General features: G+C 30.0%; 1 protein-coding gene across 1 annotated transcript in view; it reads left to right on the forward strand.

Annotated features, from left to right (window-relative positions):
- The window catches only part of fryb (furry homolog b (Drosophila)), a 231,855-nt gene that overhangs the window by 71,538 nt on the left and 146,132 nt on the right, over window positions 1–14,185 (forward strand). Inside the window, exons 11-14 of the mRNA XM_072912548.1 lie at window positions 7,005–7,106; window positions 7,179–7,282; window positions 12,837–12,945; window positions 13,011–13,097. Of these exons, the coding sequence (XP_072768649.1) occupies window positions 7,005–7,106; window positions 7,179–7,282; window positions 12,837–12,945; window positions 13,011–13,097 (402 nt within the window). The remainder of the gene's footprint in view (window positions 1–7,004; window positions 7,107–7,178; window positions 7,283–12,836; window positions 12,946–13,010; window positions 13,098–14,185) is intronic.

A 14,185-nucleotide genomic window follows, 5' to 3' on the forward strand; every position in this document is an offset into this window, starting at 1 on the left:
GTATTGGGCCACTTGGGACTAAAACTTGACAAAATCATTGGGACACTTACGACTAAAACTGGACAGAAGTATTGGGACACTTAGGACTACAACTTGACAAAAATATTGGGACACTTAGGAATACCACTGAACAAAAGTATTGGGACACTTAGGACGAAAACTGGACAAAAGTATTGGGCCACTTGGGACTAAAACTTGACAAAAGTATTGGGCCACTTGGGACTAAAACTGGACAAAAGTATTGGGCCACTTAGGACGAAAACTGGACAAAAGTATTGGGCCACTTGGGACTAAAACTTGACAAAAGTATTGGGCCACTTGGGACTAAAACTGGACAAAAGTATTGGAACACTTACGACTAAAACTTGACAAAAGTATTGGGCCACTTGGGACTAAAACTTGACAAAATTATTGGGACACTTACGACTAAAACTGGACAAAAGTATTGGGACACTTTGGACTAAAACTGGACAAAAGTTTTGGGACACTTAGGACTAAAATTTGACAAACGGATTGGGACACTTAGGACTAAAACTTGACATAAGTATTGGGACACTTCGGACTACCACTGGACAAACGTATTGGGACACTTCGGACTACAACTTGACAAAAGTATTGGGACACTTAGGACGAAAATTGGACATAAGTATTGAGACACTTAGGAATAAAACTGGACAAAAGTATTGGGACACCTACTCTGGACAGAAGTATTGGGACACTTAGGACTACAACTTGACAAAAGTATTGGGACACTTAGGACTACAACTTGACAAAAGTATTGGGACACTTAGGAATACCACTGAACAAAAGTATTGGGACACTTAGGACGAAAACTGGACAAAAGTATTGGGCCACTTGAGACTAAAACTTGACAAAAGTATTGGGCCACATGGGACTAAAACTGGACAAAAGTATTGGAACACTTACGACTAAAACTTGACAAAAGTATTGGGCCACTTGGGACTAAAACTTGACAAAATCATTGGGACACTTACGACTAAAACTGGACAGAAGTATTGGGACACTTAGGACTAAAACTGGACAAAAGTTTTGGGACACTTAGGACTAAAATTTGACAAACGGATTGGGACACTTAGGACTAAAACTTGACATAAGTATTGGGACACTTCGGACTACCACTGGACAAACGTATTGGGACACTTCGGACTACAACTTGACAAAAGTATTGGGACACTTAGGACGAAAATTGGACACAAGTATTGAGACACTTAGGAATAAAACTGGACAAAAGTATTAGGACACCTACTCTGGACAGAAGTATTGGGACACTTAGGACTACAACTTGACAAAAGTATTGGGACACTTAGGAATACCACTGAACAAAAGTATTGGGACACTTAGGACGAAAACTGGACAAAAGTATTGGGCCACTTGAGACTAAAACTTGACAAAAGTATTGGGCCACATGGGACTAAAACTGGACAAAAGTATTGGAACACTTACGACTAAAACTTGACAAAAGTATTGGGCCACTTGGGACTAAAACTTGACAAAATCATTGGGACACTTACGACTAAAACTGGACAGAAGTATTGGGACACTTAGGACTAAAACTGGACAAAAGTTTTGGGACACTTAGGACTAAAATTTGACAAACGGATTGGGACACTTAGGACTAAAACTTGACATAAGTATTGGGACACTTCGGACTACCACTGGACAAACGTATTGGGACACTTCGGACTACAACTTGACAAAAGTATTGGGACACTTAGGACGAAAATTGGACACAAGTATTGAGACACTTAGGAATAAAACTGGACAAAAGTATTAGGACACCTACTCTGGACAGAAGTATTGGGACACTTAGGACTACAACTTGACAAAAGTATTGGGACACTTAGGAATACCACTGAACAAAAGTATTGGGACACTTAGGACGAAAACTGGACAAAAGTATTGGGCCACTTGGGACTAAAACTTGACAAAAGTATTGGGCCACTTGGGACTAAAACTGGACAAAAGTATTGGAACACTTACGACTAAAACTTGACAAAAGTATTGGGCCACTTGGGACTAAAACTTGACAAAATCATTGGGACACTTACGACTAAAACTGGACAGAAGTATTGGGACACTTAGGACTAAAACTGGACAAAAGTTTTGGGACACTTAGGACTAAAATTTGACAAACGGATTGGGACACTTAGGACTAAAACTTGACATAAGTATTGGGACACTTCGGACTACCACTGGACAAACGTATTGGGACACTTCGGACTACAACTTGACAAAAGTATTGGGACACTTAGGACGAAAATTGGACATAAGTATTGAGACACTTAGGAATAAAACTGGACAAAAGTATTGGGACACCTACTCTGGACAGAAGTATTGGGACACTTAGGACTACAACTTGACAAAAGTATTGGGACACTTAGGAATACCACTGAACAAAAGTATTGGGACACTTAGGACGAAAACTGGACAAAAGTATTGGGCCACTTGGGACTAAAACTTGACAAAAGTATTGGGACACTTGGGACTAAAACTGGACAAAAGTATTGGAACACTTACGACTAAAACTTGACAAAAGTATTGGGCCACTTGGGACTAAAACTTGACAAAATTATTGGGACACTTACGACTAAAACTGGACAAAAGTATTGGGACACTTTGGACTAAAACTGGACAAAAGTTTTGGGACACTTAGGACTAAAATTTGACAAACGGATTGGGACACTTAGGACTAAAACTTGACATAAGTATTGGGACACTTCGGACTACCACTGGACAAACGTATTGGGACACTTCGGACTACAACTTGACAAAAGTATTGGGACACTTAGGACGAAAAGTGGACATAAGTATTGAGACACTTAGGAATAAAACTGGACAAAAGTATTAGGACACCTACTCTGGACAGAAGTATTGGGACACTTAGGACTACAACTTGACAAAAGTATTGGGACACTTAGGAATACCACTGAACAAAAGTATTGGGACACTTAGGACGAAAACTGGACAAAAGTATTGGGCCACTTGGGACTAAAACTTGACAAAAGTATTGGGCCACTTGGGACTAAAACTGGACAAAAGTATTGGAACACTTACGACTAAAACTTGACAAAAGTATTGGGCCACTTGGGACTAAAACTTGACAAAATCATTGGGACACTTACGACTAAAACTGGACAGAAGTATTGGGACACTTAGGACTACAACTTGACAAAAATATTGGGACACTTAGGAATACCACTGAACAAAAGTATTGGGACACTTAGGACGAAAACTGGACAAAAGTATTGGGCCACTTGGGACTAAAACTTGACAAAAGTATTGGGCCACTTGGGACTAAAACTGGACAAAAGTATTGGAACACTTACGACTAAAACTTGACAAAAGTATTGGGCCACTTGGGACTAAAACTTGACAAAATCATTGGGACACTTACGACTAAAACTGGACAAAAGTATTGGGACACTTTGGACTAAAACTGGACAAAAGTTTTGGGACACTTAGGACTAAAATTTGACAAACGGATTGGGACACTTAGGACTAAAACTTGACAAAAGTATTGGGCCACTTGGGACTAAAACTGGACAAAAGCATTGGAACACTTACGACTAAAACTTGACAAAAGTATTGGGCCACTTGGGACTAAAACTTGACAAAATTATTGGGACACTTACGACTAAAACTGGACAAAAGTAATGGGACACTTTGGACTAAAACTGGACAAAAGTTTTGGGACACTTAGGACTAAAATTTGACAAACGGATTGGGACACTTAGGACTAAAACTTGACATAAGTATTGGGACACTTCGGACTACCACTGGACAAACGTATTGGGACACTTCGGACTACAACTTGACAAAAGTATTGGGACACTTAGGACGAAAAGTGGACATAAGTATTGAGACACTTAGGAATAAAACTGGACAAAAGTATTAGGACACCTACTCTGGACAGAAGTATTGGGACACTTAGGACTACAACTTGACAAAAGTATTGGGACACTTAGGAATACCACTGAACAAAAGTATTGGGACACTTAGGACGAAAACTGGACAAAAGTATTGGGCCACTTGGGACTAAAACTTGACAAAAGTATTGGGCCACTTGGGACTAAAACTGGACAAAAGTATTGGAACACTTACGACTAAAACTTGACAAAAGTATTGGGCCACTTGGGACTAAAACTTGACAAAATCATTGGGACACTTACGACTAAAACTGGACAGAAGTATTGGGACACTTAGGACTACAACTTGACAAAAATATTGGGACACTTAGGAATACCACTGAACAAAAGTATTGGGACACTTAGGACGAAAACTGGACAAAAGTATTGGGCCACTTGGGACTAAAACTTGACAAAAGTATTGGGCCACTTGGGACTAAAACTGGACAAAAGTATTGGAACACTTACGACTAAAACTTGACAAAAGTATTGGGCCACTTGGGACTAAAACTTGACAAAATCATTGGGACACTTACGACTAAAACTGGACAAAAGTATTGGGACACTTTGGACTAAAACTGGACAAAAGTTTTGGGACACTTAGGACTAAAATTTGACAAACGGATTGGGACACTTAGGACTAAAACTTGACAAAAGTATTGGGCCACTTGGGACTAAAACTTGACAAAATCATTGGGACACTTACGACTAAAACTGGACAAAAGTATTGGGACACTTTGGACTAAAACTGGACAAAAGTTTTGGGACACTTAGGACTAAAACTGGACAAAAGTATTGGGACACTTTGGACTAAAACTGGACAAAAGTTTTGGGACACTTAGGACTAAAATTTGACAAACGGATTGGGACACTTAGGACTAAAACTTGACATAAGTATTGGGACACTTCGGACTACCACTGGACAAACGTATTGGGACACTTCGGACTACAACTTGACAAAAGTATTGGGACACTTAGGACGAAAATTGGACATAAGTATTGAGACACTTAGGAATAAAACTGGACAAAAGTATTGGGACACCTACTCTGGACAGAAGTATTGGGACACTTAGGACTACAACTTGACAAAAGTATTGGGACACTTAGGAATACCACTGAACAAAAGTATTGGGACACTTAGGACGAAAACTGGACAAAAGTATTGGGCCACTTGGGACTAAAACTTGACAAAAGTATTGGGCCACTTGGGACTAAAACTGGACAAAAGTATTGGAACACTTACGACTAAAACTTGACAAAAGTATTGGGCCACTTGGGACTAAAACTTGACAAAATCATTGGGACACTTACGACTAAAACTGGACAAAAGTATTGGGACACTTAGGACTACAACTTGACAAAAATATTGGGACACTTAGGAATACCACTGAACAAAAGTATTGGGACACTTAGGACGAAAACTGGACAAAAGTATTGGGCCACTTGGGACTAAAACTTGACAAAAGTATTGGGCCACTTGGGACTAAAACTGGACAAAAGTATTGGAACACTTACGACTAAAACTTGACAAAAGTATTGGGCCACTTGGGACTAAAACTTGACAAAATCATTGGGACACTTACGACTAAAACTGGACAGAAGTATTGGGACACTTTGGACTAAAACTGGACAAAAGTTTTGGGACACTTAGGACTAAAATTTGACAAACGGATTGGGACACTTAGGACTAAAACTTGACATAAGTATTGGGACACTTCGGACTACCACTGGACAAACGTATTGGGACACTTCGGACTACAACTTGACAAAAGTATTGGGACACTTAGGACGAAAATTGGACATAAGTATTGAGACACTTAGGAATAAAACTGGACAAAAGTATTGGGACACCTACTCTGGACAGAAGTATTGGGACACTTAGGACTACAACTTGACAAAAGTATTGGGACACGTAGGAATACCACTGAACAAAAGTATTGGGACACTTAGGACGAAAACTGGACAAAAGTATTGGGCCACTTGGGACTAAAACTGGACAAAAGTATTGGGCCACTTGGGACTAAAACTGGACAAAAGTATTGGAACACTTACGACTAAAACTTGACAAAAGTATTGGGCCACTTGGGACTAAAACTTGACAAAATTATTGGGACACTTACGACTAAAACTGGACAAAAGTAATGGGACACTTTGGACTAAAACTGGACAAAAGTTTTGGGACACTTAGGACTAAAATTTGACAAACGGATTGGGACACTTAGGACTAAAACTTGACATAAGTATTGGGACACTTCGGACTACCACTGGACAAACGTATTGGGACACTTCGGACTACAACTTGACAAAAGTATTGGGACACTTCGGACTACCACTGGACAAACGTATTGGGACACTTCGGACTACAACTTGACAAAAGTATTGGGACACTTCGGACTACCACTGGACAAACGTATTGGGACACTTCGGACTACAACTTGACAAAAGTATTGGGACACTTAGGACGAAAATTGGACATAAGTATTGAGACACTTAGGAATAAAACTGGACAAAAGTATTGGGACACCTACTCTGGACAGAAGTATTGGGACACTTAGGACTACAACTTGACAAAAGTATTGGGACACCTACACTGGACAAAAGTATTGGGACACTTAGGACTACAACTTGACAAAAGTATTGGGACACTTAGGACTACCACTGGAAAAAAGTATTGGGACACCTACACTGGACAAATGTATTGGGATACTTAGGACTACACCTTGACACAAGTATTGGGACACTTACTACTAAAACTGGACAAAAGTATTGGGACACTTAGGACTAGCACCTGCCAAATACGCGGGCCCGAACAACGCTGCTTGCAGCTTTAATTTGACTTGTTTTGGAAAGTCTTGACAAGCCAACTTTTCTTGTTCTATTGGCAGATCATTTTGCTTAGTTCAAGTAAAATACCCCTCATTTTTGTATTTTTTTTCTCTTGTTTTTGAACACTGACTTTTTGCAGTGCAGTTCAATTTCTCATCATTGTTGCCGCTGAAAGATGGAAGGCACAGATAAAGTGTCGTTCCTTCAATGTTTCAAACCTGGTGACTTCCCCACTGTGTGTGCGCCCACCAGGCCTTGTACCCCCTGGTGACGTGTCTGCTGTGCGTCAGCCAGAAGCAGCTCTTCCTCAGCCGCTGGCACGTTTTCCTCAACAACTGCCTGTCCAACCTCAAGGTCAGGGAACATGTCAACAAAGTGTGCGTTGGTGTCAGTCGTGTTGACGTCAATCTCATGTTCTGAGTGCAGAACAGAGACCCCAAGATGGCCCGTGTGGCTCTGGAGTCTCTCTACCGCCTCCTGTGGGTCTACATGATCCGGATCAAGTGTGAAAGCAACACTGCAACACAAAGGTGATGACAATTGTGATATCATCGGTGATACATTCTTGTGGCGACTTCAAGTGATTCCATTCCATTCAGGATCTATCCCGAATTCAAAACAATTCTCGATTCAAAATCAATACTTTTTTAATAACAATGGATGCCAATAATAAGTCAATCAGATATATATTTTCATTTTTACAAAAAAAAAAAAAAAGATAATATATTTGTGAGAATATTAGGAAGCATGAAACTTAACGGTTCATTATTATCAGAGATAACTACTTTCCAACCTAAATTCATACAAATGTAACTAACATTACATTTTTAACATTACCAGCATTATTATTATTACAGATTCATACATAAATCAAGCAGATATTTTAAGTATTTATTTTTTATTTTAAGAAAAAACATGTTTAATGTATAATAATATAGTGTTTGTTACATTATTTAGTAAGTAGTCATTTTATTTCAGACCCAGGGGGATCCATATGCCAGAAGAAAAAACACACCCAAATAAAAGACATACAAGCAAAAAATAAATAAATACTTGTATAAAAAAATACATTAAAAATAATAATAATATATATATATATATATATATATATATATATATATATATATATATTGTTAGATATTATTGAATCAAAATATATGAAATTGCATGCAATAAATGTATTTTTTCTGTCAAAATGGAGTATAAAAAAATACATTTAAAATTATTTTTTTTAAAGTAATAAAAAAAATATATATATATATTGTTAGATATTATTGAATCAAAATATATGCAATTACATGCAATAAATGTATTGTTTTCTGTCAAAAAATATATTGTTAGATATTATTGAATCAAAATATATGGAATTGCATGCAAAAAAATGTTTTTTTTTCTGTCAAAATGGATTATAAAAAAATACATTTAAAAAAATAATGAAATAAAATAAAAAAATTATAACAAATTTAAAATATATATTGTTAGATATTATTGAATCAAAATATATGAAATTCCATGCAATAAATGTATTTTTTTCTGTAAAAAAAATATATTGTTAGATATTATTGAATCAAAATATATGAAATTGCATGCAATAAATGTATTTTTTTCTGTCAAAATGGAGTATAAAAAAATACATTTAAAAGAAAAAGTTTTTTTTTAAAGTAATAAAAAAAATATATATGTATATTGTTAGATATTATTGAATCAAAATATATGCAATTACATGCAATAAATGTATTGTTTTCTGTCAAAAAATATATTGTTAGATATTATTGAATCAAAATATATGGAATTGAATGCAATAAATGTTTTTTTTCTGTCAAAATGGATTATAAAAAAATACATTAAAAAAAATTATAAAATAATTTTAAAAAATTATAACAAATTTAAAATATATATTGTTAGATATTATTGAATCAAAATATATGCAATTCTATGCAATAAATGTATTTTTTTCTGTAAAAAAATATATTGTTAGATATTATTGAATCAAAGTATATGAAATTGCATGCAATAAATGTATTTTTTTCTGTCAAAATGGAGTATAAAAAATACATTTAAAATAATAGTAAAATAATTAAAGAAATTAATACAAAATTAAAAAAATATATTGTTAGATATTATTGAATCAAAATATATGCAATTGCATGCAATAAATGTTTTTTTTCTGTCAAAATGGAGTACAAAAAAATACATTTAAAAAAAATATTATTTTTTTTAAAAAGTAATAAAAAATAAATAAAATATATTGTTAGATATTATTGAATCAAAATATATGCAATTACATGCAATAAATGTATTTTTTCTGTCAAAAAATATATTGTTAGATATTATTGAATCAAAATATATGGAATTGCATGCAATAAATGTTTTTTTTCTGTCAAAATGGATTATAAAAAAATACATTAAAAAAAATAATAAAATAATTTAAAAAAATTATAACAAATTTAAAATATATATTGTTAGATATTATTGAATCAAAATATATGCAATTCCATGCAATAAATGTATTTTTTTCTGTAAAAAAAATATATTGTAAGATATTATTGAATCAAAATACATGAAATTGCATGCAATAAATGTATTTTTTTCTGTCAAAATGGAGTATAAAAAAATACATTTAAAAGAAAAAGTTTTTTTTTTAAGTAATAAAAAAAATATATATATATATTGTTAGATATTATTGAATCAAAATATATGCAATTACATGCAATAAATGTTTTTTTTCTGTCAAAATGGAGTATAAAAAAATACATTTAAAAAAAATATATATTTTTTTAAAAGTAATAAAAAATAAATAAAATATATTGTTAGATATTATTGAATCAAAATATATGCAATTACATGCAATAAATGTATTTTTTCTGTCAAAAAATATATTGTTAGATATTATTGAATCAAAATATATGGAATTGCATGCAATAAATGTATTTTTTTCTGTCAAAAAATATATTGTTAGATATTATTGAATCAAAATATATGGAATTGCATGCAATAAATGTTTTTTTTCTGTCAAAATGGATTATAAAAAAATACATTTAAAAAAATAATAAAATAATTTTAAAAAATTATAACAAATTTAAAAAATATATTGTTAGATATTATTGAATCAAAATATATGCAATTGCATGCAATAAATGTTTTTTTTCTGTCAAAATGGAGTATAAAAAATTACATTAAAAAAAAAAATTTTTTTTTAAAAAGTAATAAAAAATAAATAAAATATATTGTTAGATATTATTGAATCAAAATATATGCAATTACATGCAATAAATGTATTTTTTCTGTCAAAAAATATATTGTTAGATATTATTGAATCAAAATATATGCAATTACATGCAATAAATGTTTTTTTTCTGTCAAAATAGATTATAAAAAAATACATTTAAAAAAATAATAAAATAATTTTAAAAAATTATAACAAATTTAAAATATATATTGTTAGATATTATTGAATCAAAATATATGCAATTCTATGCAATAAATGTATTTTTTTCTGTAAAAAAATATATTGTTAGATATTATTGAATCAAAGTATATGAAATTGCATGCAATAAATGTATTTTTTTCTGTCAAAATGGAGTATAAAAAAATACATTTAAAAAAAAAATATATTTTTTAAAAAAGTAATAAAAAATAAATAAAATATATTGTTAGATATTATTGAATCAAAATATATGCAATTACATGCAATAAATGTTTTTTTTTCTGTCAAAAAATATATTGTTAGATATTATTGAATCAAAATATATGGAATTGCATGCAATAAATGTTTTTCTTCTGTCAAAATGGATTATAAAAAAATACATTTAAAAAAATAATTAAAAAAAAATAAAAATTATAACAAATTTAAAATATATATTGTTAGATATTATTGAATCAAAATATATGCAATTACATGCAATAAATGTATTTTTTTCTGTCAAAAAATATATTGTTAGATATTATTGAATCAAAATATATGGAATTGCATGCAATAAATGTATTTTTTTCTGTAAAAATGGAGTATAAAAAATACATTTAAAATAATAATAAAATAATTAAAGACATTAATACAAAATTAAAAAAATATATTGTTAGATATTATTGAATCAAAATATATGCAATTGCATGCAATAAATGTTTTTTTTCTGTCAAATTGGATTATAAAAAAATACGTTTAAAAAATAATAAAAAATTAATAACAAATTTAAAATATATATTGTTAGATATTATTGAATCAAAATATATGCAATTGCATGCAATAAATGTATTTTTTTCTGTAAAAAAATATATCATTAGATATTATTGAATCAAAATAATGAATAACTTTGTCAGGTTCAAACACTGAATCTGTTGCATGCAAAAAATAAAAAAAATTCTGTCCAAAAGATATATTGTTAGATATTATTGAATCAAAATATATGAAATTGCATGCAATAAATGTATTATTTTCTGTCAAAATGGAGTATAAAAAAATACATTTAAAATAATAATAAAATAATTAAAGAAATTAATAGAAAATATATATTGTTAGATATAATTGAATCAAAATATATGCAATTGCATGCAATAAATGTATTTTTTTCTGTCAAAATATATATTATTAGATATTATTGAATCAAAATATATGCAATTGCATGCAATAAATGTATTTTTTTTCTGTCAAAATGGAGTATAAAAAAATACATTTGAAAAAATAATAAAATAATTAAAAAAAATAATTTTAAAAATATATATATTGTTAGATATTATTGAATCAAAATATATGCAATTGCATGCAATAAATGTATTTTTTTCTGTCAAAAAATATATTGTTAGATATTATTGAATCAAAATATATGCAATTGCATGCAATAAATTTATTTTTTCTGTCAAAATGGATTATAAAAAAATACATTTAAAAAATAATAAAATAATAAATTTAAAAAAAATATATATATATATATATATTGTTAGATATTATTGAATCAAAACATATGCAATTGCAAGCAATAAATGTATTTTTTGTGTCAAAAAATATATTGTTAGATATTATTGAATCAAAATATATGCAATTGCATGCAATAAATGTATTTTTTTCTGTCAAAAAATATATTGTTAGATATTATTAGATGTTATTGAATCAAAATATATGCAATTGCATGCAATAAATGTATTTTTTTCTGTCAAAAAAAAATATTGTTAGATATTATTGAATCAAAATATATGCAATTGCATGCAATACATTTATTTATTCTGTCAAAATGGAGTATAAAAAATACATTAAAAAAAAAGATTTTTTTTTTTTAAATATATTGTTAGACATTGAATCAAAATATATGCAATTGCATGCAATAAATGTATTTTTTTTTCTGTCAAAAAAATATATTGTTAGATATTATTGAATCAAAATATATGCAATTGCATGCAATAAATGTATTTTTTCTGTCAAAATGGATTATAAAAAATACATTTAAAAAAAGAATAAAATAATAAAAAAAAAAAAAAAAAAAAAATATATATATATATATATAGTTAGATATTATTGAATCAAAATATATGCAATAAATGTATTTTTTTGTGTCAAAAAAAGATATTGTTAGATATTATTGAATCAAAATATATGCAATTGCATGCAATAAATGTATTTTTTTTCTGTCAAAAACATATATTTTTAGATATTATTAGATGTTATTGAATCAAAATATATGCAATTGCATGCAATAAATGTATTTTTTTCTGTCAAAAAAATATATTATTAGATATTATTGAATCAAAATATATGCAATTGCATGCAATAAATTTATTTTTTCTGTCAAAATAGAGTATAAAAAATACATTTAAAAAAAAAGAATTTTTTTTTTTTAAATATATTGTTAGACATTGAATCAAAATATATGCAATTGCATGCAATAAATGTATTTTGTTTTGTCAAAATGGAAAGAAAGAATAAATTTAGTAAGTGCTTTATTGATGCATAATATTTCCACGCGTTGGCGGGCCATACAAAATGATGTGGCGGGTTTGACACTTGCGATCTAGTATATCTAGTATAGTGCCTTGCTCAATGGAATGCTGCTTTTGCCAAAGGTGAACGCTTTGTAACGTTTTCCCCTCCCACAGTCGCCTGACGTCCATCACCTCCACTCTCTTCCCTAAAGGAAGCCGCAGCGTGGTCCCCAGAGACATGCCGCTCAACATCTTTGTCAAGATCATCCAGTTCATCGCGCAGGTGGGTGGCAGGAGTTCTGCTGACGGAAAGTAACCAATGGACTCGTGACATGTGTTTGTGCTCAGGAGAGGCTGGACTTTGCCATGAAGGAGATCATATTTGACCTGCTCAGTGTTGGCAAGCCCGCCAAAGCCTTCAGCCTCAACCCAGAGGTACTCTTCTTCTTCTTCTGTGATCATTTTTAATATTGTGCTGCATTGGTATTGCACTTACTGTCAGAGCATGTATGACATCATATCCATTTGATCATTATACACTTTTACGTCACTTATTATTATTCCAGTTCTATCTATAACTTCCCCTCTGCTTATTATATTACGCATTTTTCACTATTACTCCTGTACTTATTTCCTATTTTTGAATGAATGTTTTGTTTATCCTGTAATCAGATATTCCCTCACCGTGTTTCGGTCCACTGTTATTCCTCCATTTATTTGTATACTTTTACATATCATTTGTAATTTTCTCTTTTTATTTAAATATTTATTTTATTGTCCACAAGTCATTTATTTATCTATATATTTATTTATTCTTTAATTAAATTGTATATATTTGTCTTTTTAAAATGTTATTTCGTTTTAGAAATATTTATTTATACAATTTTGTATATTTCTTATAGTTTTCTCTTTTTATTTAAATATTTATTTTATTGTCCATAAGTCATTTTTTAAAATGTATATATTTAATTATTCATTAATTAAATTGTACATATATCTTTTGAAAATGTAATTATTTTATTTGTGAAATATTTATGTATATATCTTTGCATATTATTTATAATTGTTCTCATTTTATTTAAATATGTATCTGATTGTCTAACTCATTTATTCATCGATACATTTCATTCTTAATTTTTTTATGATTGTATATTATTTACCTTTTTTTTAAATTATTAATTTATCAAATTTTATATATAATTTATACATTTGTCTTTATTAAAAAAAAAAAATTTCTATAACTAATTTTTGTATCTATAGATTTAATTAATTAATTCAATTGTACATATCTGTCTTTTGAAAATGTAATCATTACATTTTTGAAATATTAATGTATATATCTTTGTATATTATTTAGAATTTTGTCTAATTTTATTTAAATATGTATCTGATTGTCTGTAACTCATTTATTTATCGATACATTTAATTCTTCATTTTTTTATGATTGTATATTATTTACCTTTTTTTTTTAAATATTAATGTATAAAATTTTATATATAATTTATACATTTATTTTTATTAAA

This window comes from Nerophis lumbriciformis, linkage group LG37 (genome assembly GCF_033978685.3).
Source record: "Nerophis lumbriciformis linkage group LG37, RoL_Nlum_v2.1, whole genome shotgun sequence".
In the NCBI taxonomy this organism is placed as follows: domain Eukaryota; kingdom Metazoa; phylum Chordata; class Actinopteri; order Syngnathiformes; family Syngnathidae; genus Nerophis; species Nerophis lumbriciformis.